This window comes from Netta rufina (genome assembly GCF_964035555.1).
Source record: "Netta rufina genome assembly, chromosome: 7".
In the NCBI taxonomy this organism is placed as follows: domain Eukaryota; kingdom Metazoa; phylum Chordata; class Aves; order Anseriformes; family Anatidae; genus Netta; species Netta rufina.
This window is the reverse complement of record NC_140130.1, coordinates 24,926,990-24,949,796: the sequence shown is the minus strand read 5'-3', so window position 1 is coordinate 24,949,796 and position 22,807 is coordinate 24,926,990. Positions and strand designations below refer to the sequence as shown.

Here is a 22,807-nt window from a genome sequence, read left to right as displayed (position 1 = left end):
GGAACATCAAACCCTGGTCTCAGCTCATGGCCTTGTGGAGCTGAAAGTTGGAACAAAAGGCCAAGTGCTGTTCTGTTAATGGCCAAAAAGTGATATCAGCAGTCCAGCCTTCCAGGAGTCCCCACCTTCAGCTCCCCATCTCCTCCCTCACCTCAGGAAGCTCTCTCAAATATTGTTCCCATCACCAAACTAAGCGAAAACTGCTGCAGCCTTCGCTCTGAAAACAAACCTCAGCTTTCAGACTCTCCCACAAAGGGTGTGGGCAGAGAGGTGTCCCCAGTGGCACTCCACGTGTGCTCTGGGCTGACGGTGTTCTGGAGTGATGCTCTTAAGCTGGGGTTCCTCTTATGTTCCTGGAGGGTCTTCTGTAAAAGCCAGCTGAATGCTGAAGCAAGGCACGGGGGTGTGCAGCCTCTTTCTTTAGTCTTGAATGTGCAGACTTTGTGAAATCATACAAATATTACTCTGCTTAATTGCTTGTGGGGCAGAACGTAGCCTGTGACCTGACTTCTGTACCCATTGCTGTGCGATCACTGTGGGCAGGGGTCAGGTGTGTGGTTCCTAACCCATGAACTGTCAGCTGCTGTGGCACATTCCGTACCAGGAGCAAAACATTTGCTTGGTACATTTCAAATCCTAATCGGATTATTTTCTTTGAGAAGAGAGGAAGGAAGCTTTAAAAATAATAGTCATAAAAATAGTAATACTGGAGTTTCCATGTTTGTAGTTCATCATTTCTCTTTCAGTGATATGACAGAAAACCTGTTTCATGACCCATACAGAAGCAGCAATTCCCCCAGCAGCTGGCACGTTTCCTCCCATGCTGGGCTGCCAGGAAAGGAATGACAGGCTCCTTTCTCCTTTCTCTCACATAAGAAATCTAGCAACTCTGCTGCCCCACTGCCGTGCTGTGGGGCTCTTAGGGTATTTCATCAGCAAATTTGAAAATTTGTTGGAGATGGGCTGGTGAGGTTTTTTGTCTTTTTGTTTCCTCCTAAAGTTGTACCTGGAGTACAACCACAGTGGTTGTTGCAAGCAAGGTTGCAACCTTTGTACATTTGACTGCTTTCGCAGACTTTTAGGGTTGCAGCACTTTGCAGAATGAGGCTCCCACTGGGAAGTGTGGTTGCCCCTGGGAACGTGTGGGCACCGTGCAGCTAGCAGGTAGCTCCAGGACTTGAAGGAAGGATCACGACATGTGGTTGAGCTGAAATCCTAACATGTGGCCCAGCCTGGTCTGGGTATGGCACATAAAAAGGCCGTGAATCTGTGCTGTGAGTCTTCATTGTGCTCAAGTGGGATGTCTGGCACAAATGCTTTCTTCCTCTAGCACATCTCTGTTGGAGCCCCGTTTCCATCTTTAAAGCGAGACAAACATTGCTTCATGGCTGAGTGGTGGCTGCTGCACAGCCCACAGCACACGCAGGCTGGGAGATGTGTTTAAGGATAAAAGCTGCCTTTAATATTTCACCAACTTGAATAATTCATCCAGAGATGACGGCCCCAGTCTGCTGAGTGTTGACTCATGCACAGACCTCTACCCCAAACTGCAGTCAGGTCCATGCTAGGAAGAGCTCTCGCATCTTATCTCCGTATTTAAGGCAAAGATGCCTTTTTATGTGAATTGTGAGGATGACATGCTCAGAAATCAGACACTGGCCTTCACACAAGCTCAACGCTATCAGTCCAGCACCTTTGCCAAGTACGAGGCTGAAGCAGCCTTGTACAGAGCAGAGGCAGCACGTACACTGGTAGTGTCTAACAGTATGGACACTGCTGTAAATGTTTAGGCAGAGGGTGTGAGAACATTCCTACTGCAGGAAATCTCTCGCTAGATGCTGCTTCTGCTACCTTTGCCTTTCTGCTCCTGCATATTTGTTAAGAGATCTGTCTGAGGCGATTATGACCGACTTCCCTGTGCGCATCAAATATACATGCACTGTGTGGGAAGTAAGAGCTCTGGAGGGGAGGAAAAAGCAAGTGCCTTCATCTGCACAGCAATGCTCTCACATTTGAGCTGTTCTTTAAAGAAGCAGATAGCATCTCTGAAAGAAAATGGTCAACTATTGGCATAAAAATGTCTGTGGGCCATGTTTTGAAGAGAGATGATTGTATCTAATATTTTTAGGACATCTCAAGTCGTAGGCACTATCTCTTGAAATTTCTCGATCGAAGTCAGAAGGACTTTAAAAGGGAGCAGCTCTCTGAAGTGCAAGGAGTACACAGCAAATGTACCAGACTACTGCTTGAGTGGGGTTTTTCCAAGGCTCTTGAGAGGTGGAGTGTTGTTTAAGTATTTGTTTAGAAGAAAGTGTAGTCCACTCATGCAGGAGAGATTCCCATTCCCTTTTTACAGCGTTGCTGTCCTTGTTTACTTTGGTTAAGCTGAAAGTTGGCAATAAAAATCTACAGAGAACTTAATGGCTGAGGGGAGAGCTGGAGATCAATGCTCAGCATGTTCGTGCTGTTAACAACAAAAACAAGGGATTCGTAGCACCTTATATGCTACTTCTGTTCACGTTGCCAATTTTCCTGTCTGTGTGGAGATATTGAAGCTTCAATATTGCCATGAGTAAGGGTCAACACAAACCAAACTTGTACAAAATGCAGCCCTTTGATTGTTGTTTAGTAGTTTCCCATGGGGTGGGTTGGGGCCTCTTTAAAAACCTTTTGGAAGGAGGACTGGCAATACAATTAGATTTATAGAATCAATTTTTGGTCACTTATTCGTTCTCAGGCACGATCAGTCTGTTCCACAATCATCAGCTAACCATGAGAGTGCATTTGTGTGGCATGTGGAGCTTTTCATCTCTCTCTAACCGGTGTAGGTCCATGCCAAAATCTCTCATTCTCAGAGACTAGATGGACCCTGTGAGCGTAGAAACATCTTGTCTGTTGCAGCTGAAGATGCTGACGTGCCAGCCAAAGAATCAATGCATCAGGAGGGAATATTGCATGCCTACAAATTCATATTCCTGGGTTAGTATTAAGGCAGGATTTGGAGTAATGCAGCAAAGCTTGAGCTGAGCTTGGCCTGGGTGCAGCAGCCACAATTCCCCCTACGTCTTCTGAGACTGAAATTCCCTTTGAATCCTCCTCAGGGATGAGGGCTGGGTAACACTCTCAGTCTAGACATCAGTGCCACATCAGCTTCAGAGTTGCATTTTGGTGTCTGAGAGCTGGGGGCATTCGTAAGGGTTAACTTGAGCTGCAAGTCAGTGCCTAATTTTTACAGATGGTGTGAGTGCAAGAGCGAACCTCAGCCTGGCTTGGCAGTGCACAGAGATAACTTTACATAATTCCATGCAGATGTTGCTGCAGAATGGTTTTAATAAGGAATTGTGAAGTCAAGCTAAAATCCAGCATAGAGGGAGAACTCAAAATAAATGTGATGTTTTGTTCTGTTTCAAAAGCGAGTTTTCTAACAATGTTCCTGTGAGGCTGCGACAGTTTTGGGGAGGGACACACAGGAGTTTGCTCCGTTATAGCCCTGACTTTCTGCAAACAAAGGCTGATCTGGCTACTTCATCTGCATGAGCTCGCTAAATGAATAAATTAAAAGGTGCCATTGGTGAGGCCAAGTGACAGCTGCCCTGATATTTCCACCCAGGTGGTAATCCAGAGCAAATACTTCGTTATCAGCTGCCAGACAGTAACTTTCTGCAGTTCGCTGCTGTCATGCACTGCCTTGTGGCACTTATCTTCGCATCAGCCTCTTTCTGCTAGGAGTCTTGGTTCTTGTGCTATGCTGTAATTTCCTTTCTGCAGGGTTATGGCTTAGATGTGCCATCATAATTCGGATTTTATGCCTCAAAAGGAGTAAGTTTTCTCTGCATTGCTTGCTGGGCCGCTCCAAGACCTTGTGTGTCTTGCTTGCGAGCATCCATTTGGACTTCCCACTGTTGGGAGTGCTGCTGGAAGTTTCTCACTCTTCTCAGTTGTTCAGGCTATTTAAGTAAGATGTTGGCTTTGTTTTGCTTTTGTTCTGTTTTTCCTGTGAATGGGAATTTGTATTCCTGCATTAAAGCTTTTCTCCATTTCAAGCTTGGTGGAATTTCAGTGTGGAGCTTATCTCTGAACCTGGGTGCACACTGCTGATTTCTCATTAGCTGCGTGGGCTTCTAGTCTATGCTTTACCCTTGCACATAATATATAAAGGAAATATTTAGAAAGAAATAACTTTCACGAGTTCAGTGGCAAACAGCTTTCCCTTCAGAGACGCCTTGAAGAATCAAAGCTGCTTAAGACCTTAGTTAGTGCTGCGTGCTCTGTCTGCACCCTGCAAAGGACTTGGGAGTGATGGGGAGGCAGGCGTATGCATGCCCAGGTTTGGGGGCAAAGACTTGCTTTTTTAACAGGGAGCCCTTTTTGGATGGATGAGGGCTCAGCTACGCTATGGGCCCAAACGCAGGGCCTTCAGCTCGGCTCTGAGGCAACAGAGCATCTCCGTCAGCCCAGCCAGAGGAGCTGTATTGCGAAACGGTCTAGCGCTGGGCTGGCGTCAAGGCTGTGAGCTCCAGCCTTCCAACAACTGTTTTACCATGGTTTGAGCTTGGCCCAAGCGCACATTTTAAGTGTAGGCAAGACCTTTTGTGCAATTGTATTTAATTTCTTTCTGAGGAAGAGTTTACATAAACAATTCCAGCCTAATTGGTATCAGCTGAAAGCCAGCTTCTGACATTTTGTGCTTAATTATAAGTGTACGTTAAGCTGTGTTCGCTACCCATGTTGATATGTTACTGGTAAAATGAGGAGCGACCGTGAAGATGCATTTTTGAGTCGCTCTGGCAGATTCCAGTGCTCGCTGCTGTGGGCTTCGTGGCAGGAGAATCCACCTCCTGCTGGGGAGGAATAACTAAATTTAAACTTTCCAACCATGAGCCTTGTGAAGCAAAGTTTCCAACCCTCTGCTGGGCCAGAAAATGGAAAGCCATGTCTGAGCTTGGAGAGTAAATAAATAGAGCTACCTAGCAGCTGTGCCGCTGAGGAGCGAGGGGGTTTGTTCCTTGGGGCACGCTGTCTCCCCGCTGCAGGCTCCTGCAAGGAAAATGAGGGTTTATAACTCCTGTCCTCTGGTAGAATCTTTCGTGACAAGTTTTGGAACAAACATGGGTGATTTTTAACGTGAGAACTTAGGCATTATTTCAGATGGTTCCTTTTTTTTTTCCCTTTAAAGTTGCAAATTGCATGGCCATGGAGCCCAGCAGAGTCTCCCTTCCCCTTACTGGACCCAGGGCTTCATCTCCTCACTGCAGGAGGGCTGCGTGGCCATCACACGAGTCTGTGCTTTGTCACAAAAGAAATAAGTCTTTGCGCCCCCATCTATTTGCAAACCAAGCTGGCTTGTCTCTGCCTTAGCTCATCGCAGGCAGGTTCAGGTTCCTGTGAAATTTCTTGGTTTTATGATAGCCATTAAAGTCTGTAAACCGCGCTGAAGCGCTTGTACAGAAATAACTGTTTGCTCAACTCCCTTTGGGCAGGCTCTAAAACGAGCGTTGAACAATAGCTCGCGCTCTCCTGACGAATCAACTTGCATTTTGGGGGGAGAGACTGGGAGATGATATAAAACAATGGGAATGTTTTAACTGCTTCGCTTTTTATGGTCCTGTATCTTAACCCTGACCTTACCTGACTGCAGCAGAATCTAGATGTGCTCCAAACCTAGAGCTCTGCAGGCTCGTGGGTGAGCAACTCCATCAAACTCAGGGGAAGGTTCAATAAATCAATGAGGCCAAGCAAGAAAAGGGGTGAGGATAGTTGTGACTGGGATGCGTTTAACTGAAAGATGTTTCACCTAAAATTTTATTCATCCATCCATAGATACGACCTAAAGGTTGTCTCAATAGAGTTGGTGATCACTTTGTGTTTTTTAGACGATAATATGAACATGGAGGTTCAGGTGGGAAGGTAAATAAACTGGTCCTTATAGCCTGAAGTCCCATTTTGGTTGCCTTTTTCTTATTTCTGTGGTGTGCAATACTTTCTAGGTCACTGAATACTGGTAGCAATTGTTGAACGCTGGCAATGGTGATGATAAGTGTGCTAGGAGTGTTTATTTTGTGTCCTATTCTGAAATTTGTGCTCTTCTACTGAAGTCTTTCCTGCTTCCGTTGTTTGACTTCTGAGACCTCAAACATGGATTTGTGCTAACAAAGTATTTCAGTTTTGTAGATGTACATGCTGCAAGACAGGCTTTCAGAAACTCAGTTGGAGAACTCAAATCAGAGTTCTTATGGATAGATTTCAGATTTAAAAATAAACTGTTTGCTCTTTTACAATATTTTTTTTATGTGTGGTCTGCCTGTGTACTCATCAGGCACTTTGAGAATATCTGGTAGAAACGGCCTCTTTTTAGGAGACTGCAGAGTAACTCAAACCTGCACCAAAGCTTCTGACTCTGTGCTTGCTTCTCAGTAGCATCCCACTATCCTTGTTCCTCTTACTGTTGACTGAGCAACTTCTCTTGCTTCTTTTTGTAGGCTGGTGGTTTGTGAGCACTGCAGAGGAGCAGGGCTGGGTCCCTGCTACGTACCTGGAATCCCAAAATGGAACCAGAGATGACTCTGACATCAACACATCCAAAATTGGGGAAGGTATGGAAAGCTTTTTGTTGTCAAAGGCAAACCAATATTCACTTGCTGTATACTTCTCCACCAGTAGGAAAAGAGCGACTTTGAAATCTTACTACCACTCATGGCTGCTAATCCACCACGTTAATCTCTTCTGCTTTTTTGAATCAGTAAATAAATTTAAACTGCTGAAGAAATTAGGATGAAGTACCATGCCTGTAATTCTTTTGTGACTGTCTTGGACTGTCATTGTGTTTAAAAAACAAAACAAAACAAAAAACACTGAAATGATACCCATCTTAATACCCTTAAACTATATAAAAAAAAAAAAAAAAAAAAAAAAAACTCCGGTGCAAGTCCAAGCAGCATGTTCTGACAGAGGTCTTGGACTATGATGTCTGTCAAAGGAAAGAACTTGCATGGCTTGTCTGCAGAAATTATATAAGTGAGAGCTTTTATTTGGAAGAATATGCTTTTTGGAGCCACAGGTGATTAAAAGGAGTGAGATTTAACTTCAATGGTGGCTTCTCAGTACATTTTTGTTAAATTAATCCTTAAAACTAGTTTAAGTGCTGGTTGCTGTGGTCTGTGATTGTGTGGAAAGGTAACTTCATTTGGTGTGGTCTTACTCTGTTACAACTGAAGTGCCATTTGTCATGTATATGTATCCAGCTGTGCTGTGTTTTTGGCTAAAGATGCTTAATTTGGGTTCCAGAAATGGAATAGTGCAGCCTCACATGTTCCCCTGTTCCATTATGAAAGACTAACCACATCTTAATGGACTTCTCATGTAGCAACTGTGTACAAAGGACACTTTTATTATCATTTGCTTCATTCTAATGAATCTCTAGCTAAATTTGTAGGTGCTTTTGACATGACACTTACATAAAACGTATGTGGAAACTCAGCTGACCTTTCCTTAGCATAGAGGAAGGGGGTTTAGAGATGTGTCAGGGTGACAGTCTGCCCATTAAGATAGCAAACAGGCAAAACGTTACTTTGCTGGGCCTCAAGGGTGACATCTGTGGCTTTATTGAAATCTTTGGCTCTAACTCATTTTTCCCTGCTCAAAGCTACCCATATCCTGGTTCACTTAGGGTTTAGAGGCTGACTGTAGCCTGGTAGGCAGGGAACCAGTCTGGTATGATGCAACACCCTAGCAGATGCAGTAAAGTTTCCCTGTTAGTATAGACCAAAAAACTTGCTGTTTTCTGAAAGAGCAGAAGAATGCTTTGTCTGTTGATCTGTAGCTGCCTCCCTTTTCCTGACTCTTAAATATGAAGCATGCTTGACAGCCTTATTGCTTAAACTGCTTTCATTTCAAGCTCTCCTCCTCCTTTCATGTTGCTCTCTGGAGTGTACTCTGCTGAGGGTTGTTGCTCCGTGGCAATCTGTCCTGGGAAATGGAAAATCCATCAAATGCTCCTTATCTTCTTCCTCTCGGTCCTCTTTAATCCACTACATTGCTCTCCTCAGCTATGGTCAGCAGTCACATTCCCTGCCTTACTGCAAATCCAGATACACTGAAACCTGACACTGTTCTTCCCTTCTTGTTCAGATCCATCCCAGTGACAAATCTAATTGCATTACCTCTGCAGCTGCTTTGATGTGCCCCAGCTTTCCCTTGCTTTTCAGTAACTTTGTTCTATGTTGTTAACCACATAAGCTGAGGCTCCTTTTGTTCTTTGTTTTTCTTCCCCTTTCTTTCTCAGGTAAAGATGTTTTACTTGAGCTATTCTTGCCATGTAGTTGAATGGCCTCCCAATAGTTATTAGTAGGAAAGAAAGGCTTCCATAAGAGAGGAAGGAAAAACTCGGTTCACTCTCTTAATGAAGTGTGTAAAACCAAACATTTACACAGACAATTTGCCCACTTTCTCTCAGTAGGCAGAAGGAGACTCCAATGTAACTGAGGAGGACGATACTTTGACTGGGTTAAGTGCCCTAGCCCTTGCATGTGGAGTACATACTATTTTCAGAATTAATTCTGTAGATGTAGACTTCCTGCATCTATGCCATCTGTACTGTCTGCTTTGAAGGGCAGAGACACTACTGAAGGGAACTTTCTTTATCAGCCTCTTGGCCCTCTCCATTTTCAGAGGGCCCAGAACAAGTCCACAAGCCAGGCAGACTCAGAGGTCCTCTGTGTGGTGGCAGACCCTTGTAGAGATAAGGAGGTGCTGGGTGCAAGGTATTAATAATACTACCCCTACATATTAGTATTAATTCTGTGCATCTCTGGTTTCTTCACTGAGAGACAAACGTGTTTCCTCCCTGTGTTTGAGCCTGCACAACATCTTTGGTCAGGATGAGGGTAGAGAGTCAGCTGCTACCTGGGCCTGTGTTTGGAGTAACACCCTCTTACGGAGCTTGGAAAACATTCAGAAAGCAATCTAGAGAAACTTGTGTAGCCGCAGGAGCTGTTAAAGTAAACATCTTAAAAAGATCCCTTAAAAGGTTTAGACACTTCTTGATAAATAACCTTTCTGGTGACTAACTAAGGGATGGCCACCGAAGTCCAAGTCCGGGATCGCATGGCAGAAATCAGTATTGCTGAAGATGAAAAACTGACTCATAAAAATGTGGCTGAAGTATAAAAGGCTTCTTACTAGGGACAGCCTACAACTGTTGTGTAAAGGAGAACACGGTGGATCTGTGTGACCCTCTGTGGGAGACCAGGAGATCCCAAATAGCTGAATCCTCCACTCAGCTCTGCTCTGAGCAAGAAGCTGTGGGTGACTGACCTCTGACACGAGTTTCTCCCCTTTCCACAGCCCTCCCCTTCCACAAACCTATTAGATCAATGTCCTTAATCTCCTTGCTTCTTGGACAGAAACCTCCTAACACAGTCACAATCTGTGACAGCGTTACTGTGATTTCAGCTATAGCTCCTCTCTCTGCTATAATCTGTATGTCTCCTAAAATGTCTTGTGTTGTCTCTCATGTAGTGTGTGTGTAACTGGCAGTCTAACATCATGTGGATTTGGAGAAAGATACCAGGTTAAGCCAACGTGAAAGAAAAACACTACCAGGAAGGACTGAAGACAGCTACTCATTTGTGCCACTGTGGGCTTCCAAGAGGATTACTAAGTCCCTTTAGCCAAAACCACAGTGATCTATGTAGTTAAAAACTAGCTCCCCAGAAAATTCATGGTGGTTCTCTGCTTTGATCCACGTGGGATCAAAGGAGAAGTACAGAATACCACTAGCTAGACATTGTGCCTAGACACCACACCTCTACTTAGGGTGGCTAGGGAAGGTTTAGGCCTTACAGCAAAGGAGAAATTTGAGGTGAATGAGCTGGGTGCAGGAATTTGCACTAAGCCTCAGTAGCTGTGAAGGGGAAGAAGGCGTCAGCTGCTTTTTTGGGGGAAGTTATTAACACTTGTTCAACCAATCCTTCCCCTGATCAAAACATTTTGCTGTTCCTAGCTGTCTGTAGAGCATAGTGTTAGAAGACCACGAGTATGAGGGCATATTCCCAAAATGACTGCAGAGTCGAGCGATTATTAATGAGATAATGAGTTGATGAACAGCTTTCTCAGCATCACTAGGAAAACGGTTGTGGTCGTGCCCTAGAGATAGCTGAAGTGTAGTATTTTGCATTACTCTTGTCAGCACCAAGCATACTTTTGGTAGTTGCCAAACTAGAGTGGAAGCCCTTACATGGGAAGAGGAAAGCGTTTGTCTGTGTTTGTGCCAGTCCAGTGGTTCCTGTGTTGTTCACATCTCCACAACCAGAAGAAGGAACTGAAGTACGGTTCCAAGTATGCAATCTGGAAAACAAGTGGTGTCCTCTGTGCACAGCTGTTCTCACAACGCCATTTCCATAAGTGTTTTGTTTTTGTTTATATTTTGTTTATATTTTAAGCATAAATTATTGTTTGAATGTGGGACTAATTCTCGGTTCTGCCATGTTAGCTTCTTGAGCCTGCTCAATAACAGGAAGGTTAGTTTGCTCATTATTTTCTCTTAATCATGATCTAGACATCAACTATTAACATAATGAGCATTATCAGCGGTAGTGCTTGAGTTGCATGTTGCAAGCAAGGAGACAGCAGACACTTTCCAGCTGGGTGCAGTTCCTGAGTGCTGTTACAAGTGAACTCACATATCAGAAGCTACCTTTTTTTTCCCTGATTTTTTTTTTTTTTGGTGATGTGGTAATTTATTTAGAGAGCATTAGAGCCCCGTTGGGTTTGATTATTGCATGCAACGGAGTGAATTCTCCGGAGACCCTGTAGCTTAACAAGGAGATCCAACTGCAGTGATGTTGATCTGTCCTGACCCTGCAGCCACCTTGGACACGTTTGTCTTTGTTGTGCAGCTTGCTTTGTGTCTATGTCTGTATTTTTTTAAAGAAAACTAATATCAAGGGTGGCAATTTGTGACAGTTGTAGGTGGTTTCTGTTACCCAGGCTCAAGAAGCTAACTTGTTTCACTGTACTATATAAACTAAACCAAAGTTTCTGCATCCCATCTAACCTGTTCTGCTAACAAGACCAGTGCTTGTAAATGCCATGTTTTGTTTTTATTCCTCACCCTCCCATCATTTTTTTTTTTTCCTTTTATGTTTCCATCCACGTTCCAAACTAGTTTCTAAGCGACGCAAGGCTCACCTGAGGCGCCTGGACCGGCGATGGACGCTGGGCGGGATAGTCAACAGGCAGCAGAGTCGAGGTGAATGAATAGCTTCCTATGGCACTGGCCTCTAAGGGTGCACCAAAAAACATGCTACTGTGCACTGGGGTGGTGCGGCTGGTGTCCTTGGTCTGCGTCTGGTACTCTGCTAGATATGTGGATTTCGTATGTGATGGCTTGAGGGTGTCTTGGATCCATGGTTGGGCACCCCAAGAGCTGGAGGCTAATAACCAAGTGTAATTCTGCAGTCGGGTTGCTCGTGCAGCCTGGGGAAGCTCACATCTGTTGTGTTTTAACTTCAGGCACATCTGTACTCATACTTACTGAGGTAGGAAAGACTAAGTGATACTTTCAGGGCTATTAAAATGAGAAGAATGCCAAAGAGTCACGGTCAGAGATGTGCGTACTGGAAAAGCGCTTGGTGTGGAAAGATGAGAATCATTCCACTTGGTCTCCTTTCTTCCCTGCAATAAGTGCTTGGTACTAAAGGCTGACTTCTCTAGAAGTTTTGGGAGATTTTGATCTATGTCCTAGGTGTTGAAAATATCACTACTAGCAGCATATTTTTAGCTTTGCTGGTCTGACAGGGAACATAGGAGGGGAAAAACCAACCCCACCACCTTATGTTTTGAAGCGGCCTTTGGGTAAAGTCTGAGTAACCTTCCGAACAAAACATTTCTCTAGTGCATGCAACGCATCTTTCCCAGAGTAAAAGTACTTTTTTGTTCTCTTCCTCCTTCCTTACAGGATCATCCAGGTGTGGTATTCATTGTACTTTATAACAGGGAAAAAGAAATCACTTGTGTAAGCTTTACATAATTACATAATCTTACTGAGGGATGTGGATCCAGATACAAGCAAAAAAGAAGCTTACCAGTTGAGAGAAAAGGTTCCCTTTTTCTAATAGGGAGAATGTATTTTTAAAGTTTCAAATTTATCTGCCTCTGGGTTTGGTGTGTGTGCAGACCCATGCAGGTGTGAAGCAAGGTATGAATTCGGTGACACTTTACCTGTACTTCAAAGTATCACTGAAGGATTTGAAGCAACAAGAGTGGTGTAGCTATTGTAGCTTCACCCTGCAGCAGCCAATACTATCGTCAGAAAACATGGTCTTGCTTCTTAGTCACCAAATATACCCTGAAGGCACCAAAAACAAACAAACAAAAAAATGTAAGCACGGGAAAACAACTTATGCTTATTTCTGTTCCTAAAGAATTTAGGAGCTACTTATTTTTGCATGTCAAAATCTGGCAGATACTTCCTGACAATTTAACTGGGAAAAATTGTGGCAATCAGTTTCCTAAACATTTTGTTTACCAGTTCAAATAAATACATTTTCCTATTCATACCATATTATTTAAAAAAAAATAAATCCATAAAATACCAAGGCTGCAGGGTTGGTCCTGTAGCATAGTGGATTGGTATAACTCAAGGATCTGAGTTCCAGTCCCAACTTTTCCCTCTTATGCCCATCATCTGCATGTGTGTCTTCTCCAGACCTGCCCTCTGGCTGGTGTCGCAGTGTCTTCCCTGGCAGCCTTCCACACCACAGGCTCACACAGTCTCTTCCACCCCTGCCTTTGTCTTGCCTGGTAAAAGTTTCTTTCCTTTTAGGTCAAGCAGTGCTGGGTTTCTGAGTTTGGGAGTGTGTGCTTTATCTCCAACTAGATCTTGGCACAACCTGCAGCATCTCAAGGGTTGGGGCTCATCCTCCAAGGAGGAGCTGCTGCTATGAGCTCTTTCCAAGGCATTTCAGCCCCAGCTAGCCAGGTTAGCAAGAACTAAGGTGTTCAACATCATCTGAAATAGTAGGTTAGGAGCTCTTACAGGAGCAGGTTAGGAAGTTAAAGTGGTTTGAGCTTGAGGGCAGGTTGGAGGCAGTATGCATCTGGCATAGCTGCAGCCTGTACAGACGTTACTGCTTCCAAACTGCTATTGTAGAAAGTATGAGTCTCTTTGGGTGTTCAGCCTGCTGCTCTCTAACAGATCACAGTTTATGTGAGGTCAGGAGAGACTCGTTTTCCCTTCTTTCCCTCCCATCCCAGCCCAAAAGGCATAAAACAAGGCCAAATTTGGGTGGGTTTGTGCAGAAATGACCGAATGCCTGAACTGTACGCACGCTGCTGCCAGCCTGCAGGCTCTTGCTCCAGAGCACAGAAGAAGTAGTGCTGCTCAGACAGGAGGCTGCCAAAACTGTTTAACAGAGGGTAAACAGCTTCCCCTCCCCCACTCGACCTCTTTCTTGGAAATAAATCCAATTAAACATTTTGGCTGAAACTCATCCCACCCAGTGATATTCTGCTTGTGATAGTCCCAGCTTTTGGAAGGGTTAGCTCCAAAAGTTCACTGTAGTTTAAAAGCAACCTGTAAAGGATGCTTCCTTTTATATTTATGCTTGGGTACCATTGATAAGCATTTTTTCTGCTAGGTTTGTGGTCAAACTACTTAGAAGCCAAAATTAAGGATGGGTTTGAAGACTAGGACTTTCCAAGTGACTTGAGTGTTTCAAGTCCCACGTACCAACCTGGGAATGCTCCCAGTGCTTTGCAAAAGCAGGCACTTGCTTCTTGTCTTCTAAAAAGTAGGATCTTGGTGGTCTAGCATGTCATCTGCAGTCAGCCTGGCTGTGCCCCTGGTTATGTGCTGGGAGCATACCCTCTCTAGCTGAAAAAGCCAGTCCTGTGCCAGTCAGGACAGCTCAGAAATATCTACTGCCCTGAGACTGCAGGGATTAGTGCAGAAGAGAGGGCTTTTTGCCTCCCTGGGAGAGACTACTTGATGGGGGGAGATGTATCACGGGTAATGCATGGCTTATTTATTTCCACTGTTCTCAAGGCCATTCAAAGAAGCTAAGCAACCCCGAAATTTAGATATTTGGGAGCAATGTTACTGGGTCTGCGAATAAGAAAGATGAAAGACAAATTATTGAATATCGTGGTAGCGCTCCTTTATTAAAGCTGGAAAAAAATCTGCAAAGAGAACAGCTGTAGCCTGTTTTTACAAAGAGAAACAGATGACATTTGTTGCTGAAGTTTTCTCTTTAAAATGTCTGTGGTGTGCCCAGATCTAAGAGATTACATTGGTTTATGTTTCTTGTATAGTTGCAGAGCTTGGTTGTTTTTTTTAAACGTTAAATGTTTTTAAATGTGGGAAGTTTTCTAAACTTTTGTCTATACATACCGAAATTCAGCTAGTACAAATACCAGTCGTGAGGAGAAGCCTGAGCATTTGTAGTTTGCTTCAATACTGACCCTTGTTGGACCTGCAAGCTACAGTGTTGGTGCTCGCTTGCACCAGGTGAAACGCTGTTTCTACAAACGCGTTTACTTGGAACTTCCCCTAGGAGAGGGCTTAGGATTGTTTACAGACTGATTTCATGAGAAGTCATTTGTGTTGTTAGCATTTGGTCAGGCAAACTGGGGGGTTGCATGCTGTTTTATATACCAGATATTTGACATAAGTTATGGCTTGCCTGGTTTTGTGCCCAGCACTCAACTGGAGCTGGTACGATGCGGGAATAGCTTGATTCATACCAACAGTGCAGTGACATATGGGCTGAGTTTCTGCCAAATGAGCCTATTACTTAAGAGTAGCTGCTAGCACGAGAAGCAAGCTATTCAATGAAAGAGTTAAAGCTACGATTTGGAAACTGGAGGTCTTCCGACTGCTTGCCTAACTTACGGGGAGGGGGAGAGGGGGCAGAGGGAGGGAAGGCAGCTGTGTAACCACTGAATCGCTCTTGATGCTCGAACCCCATCTCCCTGCCCAGGCAGGTCGTTCTGCAGCCAACTTTCCAGCTGTGCAAAGAGACCTTGTTCAATAGCAGCAACCCAGCCTGGCTGCTGCGCTCGTGTGCTCTGACCCTTTCCTGCGTCTTACTGGATCCGCTCTGCCTGCTTCGGCAGCCCCTGCATCGCTCAGCCCGCGGGACTTCTCCCTTTCTTTTCACTCCTTCCCTGCTTGTCCTTCATCCACTGACACCATTCGTCACTGGTGGCTTCGCAGCCCTAAAGCAGACGGGCACAGCAGCACGTTTGGGTTGTTCTTTCTCCATCCTCCCCCCTACCACGCTCCAAGGAAAGTAGTAAATGTTTATTACCCCTTGCTGGTTGAAGAAAGAGCATGTGCAATGCAAAAACCGTTTAGAAGAAACGTCATTATTGTTCTTCTTTGTGTTGGCATCATCTCTTCTGGTATTTAAAAAAAAAAAAAAAAAAAAAAGAGGGGGACAAGAAGGGGAGAGACAAAAGCCGAAGAGCTCCTGTCTGCAGATGAACGCAGTTGATAACTGGATAGTTATCCTCTCTGCTGAATATTTAGACAAGTAAAACCAAGTCGGTGCTGAATTACTGCCCGGCTTTCTGGAACGGGGAGGCTTTTTCCAGAAGCAGGTCTGACAAAGGGGAGGGGGGTGGAGCGGAGGGGTGGGGGAGGGCGAGCGCAGACTGCTGACTGAGGGGAAAGTATTTTGTAAGAAAATTCTTCTTGCGGTTTGGAAGACGTAGGGTTGGGGCTGTTGCGTTTTGCTGAGAAATCGTTAATTGGCTAATTTCTAGCCCGTCTCCCCTCTATCCCCACCCCATCAGCATTTCAAACAAGGCCGGGGTCACAGAAAGTTGGGGGCACGTACAAAAACACCAGCTGGGCAAAGGAAATTGCTCCTGTGCTTGGTCGGCTCCCAAAGTGCCTCCCATAACTCGTCTGCTTATTTGTGGAGACCAAAAAGAGCAAACTTCTAAAATATAGGTGAAGGAGGGGCACCCAAAGCGGGGCCTTCGGATCTTGGAGGCAGAAGCGTCTGAGCGCTGGCCATTTGCCTGGGAGAGATGAGGCTGATTGCGCAGGGCTGGAAACGTGCATGGTATTTTAGCTGCTTAAACGCAAGGTTCCTGTCCCAAATACTTCACAGCCTAAACAAAGAGAAAGAGAGCTCGTGCATCAAAGGAGCCCGGGCAAGTGGCAATTTGGCACGCGTCTTACTGCGACCAAAAGGTTTTTCACAGTGGAAAGTGATACTTGTTTGGTATTTTTAAAAGCTTTTAGAGAAGGGCTAAAGCTAAACTTGTTTGGCAAGGCAGGAAGCTGGGGTAGGTAAAGCTTGTTTTAGGAAGGATTTGAGAGTTTGGGGTTATTTGATATGATGGAGGAGGGAGCCTGCTCAGGTTGAGCAGGAAAAGCATCATAGGAAAAGCATGGAGCTGAGTGGGAAAAGATGAAAGGATGTGGAGGAGTGGGAAACGCAAAGGGAGCAGAACACTTGAACGTGTAGTAGGATATAAAAGCAAAGTGGTAGCACTAAGGCTTGGAAATTCAAGCTGGGACTACTTAATTTGGTGTAACACGTGATAAGTAATCTGGTTGAAGAACCAGAGATGGTCAAGAACAGTTTGCTGAAAGGCTGGGAGGGGAGCAAAAGAGAGGATGTGGCTGTGCAAAAGAAATCTAAAGGCCAGATCAGAGCTCTAGCAGAGAGGAGCAGCAGTGATAGAAGATCTTGAAGATGTTGGGGAAAGGAACTGTTACCTTGGTGATAGACTAGGAGGAATCTGAAATAACCGGTGCCAAAGGAATTGGGAAGATTGAATAAGGAAGATTTGGAAAGCACTACTGAAGTTCTACGTTACAACTCCAGCAGTAAAACTGCAGGTCTGCTTTCCTTGACCTGACAGTAAGTATAAATCCAGACAGCCAGAGGAGGGACCAAGTTGTTTCTCAAGACACCTCGTAATTTTAATGGTGTGTGTGTGAGCACACGTGTAAAATCTGAAGCCCTGGTTTGACAGATGGGATTGGAAGGAACTTCATGGGCTGTTAAGTTTGGTGTCTTGCTCTCTCAGACCATTAAGTACGGCTTCTTCAGGAACTGATGGAGCTTCATCTTAGCTGTTTCATGGTTTTAACTGAGGAATAGGGCTTTTTCCTTTGTCTTAGTGGGTCACCTGATACAGAAAGTGCCATGTCCCATGCCTAAAAATTCTTTGAGATTCCATTTTCACCAGTAGACAAAAATACAGCAGGTGAAACAACCCATTTAGGTTTACACTGATTAAAGGGATGGTGATGGAATGGACACGCCTGCTGACCCTTTACATGCTGTAATCCTACACACAAAAAGAAGCATGAAGCATTATTGTCCTGGGCTGCCATTATACAAGAGTAAGTGCCAGTGATTTTAAGTCCTTCTAAATTATATTAAGTTAAATGTTAATATCGCTACCTTTTCTGCAGCCAGTATGTTTTATCAGAGCCAAGGAACAGGCTGGGTAAGATAGAAGTATTTCAGTCCCTGCTGCACCGTGGCTGCAAAAATGTCCTTTTGCTGCTTGATGAGTATTGCCAAGGTGCCTGTAGGTCATCTTGCTCTGCTGTAAATCATGTGATGATATAAAAGCAGCTTTATAAATACTATTTATGTAGAAAGTTGTGCTTTATCAATATTTTTTTAACCCAAAAATAGATGGGAGAAGACATGTAGGCACTCCTGAATTGTCCTAGCATGGGTTTGGATTGCTTGATGAGAGTTGCTCTCACACTGCTTCCAGCAGCCTTAGAAACAATCTCTATTCTCAAAACCAAGAGAAGCTGCACTGAAACCTGCCTGGCTTAGTACAGAGAAGGGAGTTTTACACAGGGTTTGTGGTGCCAACACTTCAACATTTTTTTCCCCTTCTTTCTTTCCACGAGCCGTTGAGGAACATTGTACGTCTCTGGCTTACGAAGGAATGACCCACAACACTCAAATACCACTGGTTTCCTTGTACCAGGTCTGCTGAAAATGGCATGGCTGCATACGTCTGGGACCACGCTGTGCAAACCACACGCTATACATAGCAGTAATGCAGGGCAATGTACAGCTTAAATGCTTTGTACTGTGTATGGGCACATGTCCTAGCTGGGCTTCAGCAGCCTGTGTTACACTTACTGGTGGGAAATCTCGGTTGTTAGACAAAGCCTTTCTCCAGTTTTGTGGTCTGTCACATGGCTGCTACAACTGTCTTTTACTATCCACACAATTTTCCCAGTGATCCACCAGGATTTGCATCTCAGTTTTGGCCCCAAGCCTCTGCTGTCCTTCTTGAGGAGCTTTTAGGTAAAACCAGAGTAAAATAGAAGCTTACCTTTCTTTGGGGGGGGAAAAAAGGAAGGAGAAAGGTTGGTAGGGAAGTGGGGTTCTGCAGTAACTAGTGGATTCAGTGCTGGGCTGTCAGCCTGCCTGGGAAGGCTGGGCTAAACACTTCTGCAAGGGGGTGGCGTGGGTCTGGTAGTCCAAACAGCACAGAAATCCTTGTGGTGTGTGTTTTAAGTAGTCTGTGTCTGGGCGGGAAGGATGACACACTAACTCCTTCCTTCCAAGCAAAGTGGGTTGCAGTTGGATAATCCATGATGTGACAGACGTCGTAGCTCTTTGCCAAACAGGCTTTTGCTTCTTTGTGCTTGCCTTGTTCGGGCTTACTATGATGGCTGAATCTCCAATGGAGCTATCTCCTTTGGTTCAGCCGGGGAAGATATCTTTGACCTGCAAATTAGAGGTAAGGAAATACACGTTAAGGTGGCTGATTGAGTTATTAACACATCTCTGGGTGTCACAAGCTAAAAACAGAGGTATCGTTGTGCCATTTTCAGCTGATCCTGAAGAGGGGTAGGACCCTCATCCCATTATTTCCAAAGTGCAGCCTTTTAGCTGGTGTATGTGTTTCGTAGCACATACTAAAGTTTATTCTGCCCACTTGACCTCAACGGTGAAGTTGATGTAATGGAAGCTGCAGCTGGGGAATACAAGTTATACTCGTGTTTGCATTTTCTTCTGCTAATTGTTAAGTCCAAACTTGATGAATCAGAATTAAGCACTTGTGAGTTCTTTGCAGATCTGGGCATACAGCTTTGTTGGTAGGTCTGGGATGGTTCACTGACGTGTGTTTTGTAACATCGCCTGTCACAGTATCTGAACAAAACCAGCATATTTCAGAGGTGTCTGTGTAACTCCGTGCAGTGTCTTTTCCCTGGCTGCTGCTCTGCTGATTCTCTCATGAAGCCATTTGTCTGCGTTAAGCCTTTCCAGTAACTTCATGTATCTATCATGAAGTGTCAAATAGCTTCTCTTAACGACTTGTGAGTAGCTGTAATCTGATCTGTCGAACCCTACATCAATCCTCTGAAGCGACACATCCATTGAAAGCTCCTCAGCTCCCTCCAGCAAGCGGTGGTTTAGGCGTGACATCCTCTGGCTAGAGGATGTCTTTGAGAAGCAATCCAGAATTACACTTGGGTTGCGAGGGGGCCCCTATCTTCAGAATACGGTTTAAGTTACAAACCTCATGTGTGTTTGTGGTATCCCCTGCACCACTGAAAGAAACCAACCGCGTGTAATCTTGGAAATGACCATAATTTTTGCTGTGAAAGCACTTTGCAAGGGGAAATTTTAATGGTGCCTTCCTGTTTTTGATCTGGGGGCTTAAAATAGAACTGCTAGGCACAAACATTGTAGGGACCCTCTTCTCTGAGTGAATTTTTAACCCAGTTTTGATTTGTCTTGCTTCATGGGAGAACTTTGGAAAGCTGCAGCTCAGAAAGGCCCACCAGTCCCTCCTGTGCATCCCAGTGTCACGACATGTGGATGAGGCTGCACCTTCCTTAGCAATTTGGAGTGTGTTTGAAGAGGTGGCCTCTGTCTCTGGTCACTTAGTACCACTGATGAGCAGTGTTGTGTGGTGTATGCAAGGCAGCAAGGTGAGAGCAATAGGCCAGGCAGTATTGTCATACATCTGTTATCCTTTTCCCTGGTAGCCTATCACCTAAGTGTGTAATGGAGGGAGTGATTTGTGTAGAGAAGGAAGGGATTTGATGTTCAGAAGGTGATTGCATCCTAGTTTGCAGAGGACCCTTGCCCCAAACTGTCAATTCCCCTGAATCATCAGACCCAGAAATGTTGTGAGGTTGATGGGAGACCACTGTGCCCATTCCTCAGCTACAAGAAGTCGTGCTGGAGCAGGCGTTTGGAAAGCTGTGGTGCAAATCCAGGCGTGAATGCTGAAGCCGTGACCTCCCCTGCCCTCTGCAGCAGTAAGGAGGTTGCATCCCTAGAGAGAGAGTGGGACCGCTCTGCCCAGCGAGTGGAGCTGGAGCTAGCTGAAAAGCTGGCTTTAGCTGCAGCAGGGCCTGCTGTTTATGTGAAAGAGCAATAAGATAAACAGAGAAACTTCGGCTGTAGCTGTAGTGGCAAGGGTGAACTCCGATAGAGCAGCTCTGGTATGGGGGAGAGACAAAGCAGAGCCTTCTTCCAACACTAAACAAACGCGTGGCTGAGCTCTGCATTGCTGGCCTAGAAATGGAAGTGTTTAAAGCAATGTGTAGCTGGGAGCTGCTGCAGCTCTGCACACCCAAACTTCTCATCCCTTTCCTCTTGGGGACAAACTCTGGGTGCTCAGGGACCTTCCGCAGTTCAGCTCAGTGCTTGGGTTTTGCAGGTGGTAGAAACCGGACTCTCAGCTCCTTTAGCAGAAGTCACTTTAAAAAAAGAGGAAAAATAAGCCTGCCTCTACCATGCAAAGCAGAAACCCAGCACGGAGAACTGTCCTGTGACTTTGAAGTTGGGTTTCGTGTCTGTGGGGAAGGTGTGGTATCTTGATGGTGCTAATTACAAACTAACTGAAATTCCTTAGCAGTAATAAAGTGGCTGCATTAACAGGGAGCAGGAGAGAATATTTTCCTCTTGGGGACAAAGATTTTGATGGATTTTATTCCATCGGAGTTAGAAGGCTCTACTGTGACCCGTCAAAGGAAGTTGGCTTATGAAATGCAGTTTTGCTGAATTTTCTGCCACCAGATGCTCTGCCAATGTTTTTTTTCCCCCCATTTCAGAGGTATTATTTCTTACTCTGTCTCAGTAAGGCTTTTCTAAGTTTCCATGTTTCTCCCAGCAACAAAATGCATTTGAGCCACAAGACCAAACAGATGGCTGGGTCTGCTTTGCTCTTTCCAAACGAGCGCTTGCCTCAAGCTGCTGCAACCTTTTCATAGCTCCTTTGTTCTGCAGCGATCAGGAACTCTGCATTCGCTTAATTTCCTGCCAGTTCCTGTGCACTGACAGCCCCCTGTTTGTTCCTGGCCGTGCCTTGTTGTGACTGCCAGCAGAAAGGGCTAGGAAGGCCGGTTGGGGTGTGCTTTATTGCTTGCCTTCCCTGCCTTTGATCTAGCCACAGAAACTCGTGCTGTTACATGCACTGCAGCCTGGGTTCAGGAGAGGGGTTTGGTAACTTTTTCCACGTCTGCTGCTGCAAAGCGAGGCTGGCACTTCATGTTTTCAATGCCAGTTGTAATTTTTCAAGCTAACGGAGGGAAAGGTTGACCCCGAGCGTGATGGAAGCGTGATGGAGGTGTTGCAGTAAATGACCCCTGGTGGGCAGAGGAAGATGCTGAGAAAGTGTCTGTTTGCTCTGCTCATTGGCTTGCACTCAGCAAAGTCTGCTCACCTCTGCCCAGCCTGGAAAGGAGATAGCATCCCCATCCACCCCCAGCAGCTAAGTTTTTGGCTTAACCCCCCTGCTTGAAATCCGGCCTGTGCTTTTGAAGTACGTGTCTCGGTTCTGGCCCTCCTTTCCTACTGCCACCTGCGTACTTCTCTGGGGTGAGGTCTTGCAGAAGCGTGTTTGCAAACACTTCACAACCCATGAATGCAAGATGATGTATGGTCTCCTGCTAAATGCACACCCCTTTTGTTCACATGTCACTTCTTTTAATGGTGTCTCAAGCTCGTTCCTGTAGCCCCACGCCGCTCTGGAGCTGCGGGGAGAGCAGCGAGCGTGCTGGGCCAGCCCCTTGGAGCTGGGGAGCATCGGTCCCTCTCAGGATCCAGGGCTCGGGTTTCAGTAACACAATGCTTCGTGCAACCATGTGCGTGTTCAAAAGAGCCAACTGGCTGGAGCTCCCGCGGTGACGCTCGGCTGATTTGGCAGCCGGGCTGATTCTGTCAAGTTACAGTATGGGAGTTAAGTCCAGCTTCAAATCCTCTTTCTTACCCGCTCGAGGAACTTGGGGAGGGGGGGAAACTCTCAGGGGACTTTGTGTCATTATTGGCATGGAAATGCTCGGTGATTATCAGCAGCAGGGCAGTGGCAAGGGGCTGATTATCTATCATGTCGTCAGCATAAATAATCAGTGGGCCCCTGAGCTGGGCTCCGCCTTTTGTAATGGCTCCACGTAATCACTGCACAACAGTTTAAAAGCAAGCAGAACAGAAAAACAGCTGGACTAATCCTGACCCTAACTGATGTTGCCTTTTCTCCCTTCACTAGAAGAGAAATATGTCACCATCCAGCCGTACGCCAGCCAGGGGAAGGATGAGATTGGGTTCGAAAAAGGGGTCACCGTGGAGGTCATCCAAAAGAACCTGGAAGGATGGTGGTACATCAGGTAAAGCAGCTGCACGGCCACATTGCTGCAGAACCTGTGGCAATGAGCTTTTCTGATCGTTTGCTTAATGGTAGTACATAAGTAATTCTTGTTGGGTGAGGACGCCCCTCTTGCATCTTGAAGGAATGTAAAGAAAAGGCTAAGACCATGCTGATTAAAGAAGTATTACAGTGTATGCAAAAGCTGTAG

General features: G+C 45.3%; 1 protein-coding gene across 3 annotated transcripts in view; it reads left to right on the top strand.

The window, feature by feature from the left end:
* Positions 1–22,807, top strand: part of SH3PXD2A (SH3 and PX domains 2A) — a 68,138-nt gene that overhangs the window by 32,336 nt on the left and 12,995 nt on the right. For 2 of the 3 annotated variants that reach the window (XM_084290277.1, XM_084290275.1), the window contains exons 3-5: positions 6,480–6,593; positions 11,165–11,248; positions 22,501–22,618. In XM_084290277.1, the coding sequence (XP_084146403.1) occupies positions 6,480–6,593; positions 11,165–11,248; positions 22,501–22,618 (316 nt within the window). The remainder of the gene's footprint in view (positions 1–6,479; positions 6,594–11,164; positions 11,249–22,500; positions 22,619–22,807) is intronic. The other variant, XM_084290276.1, reaches the window with a different exon arrangement.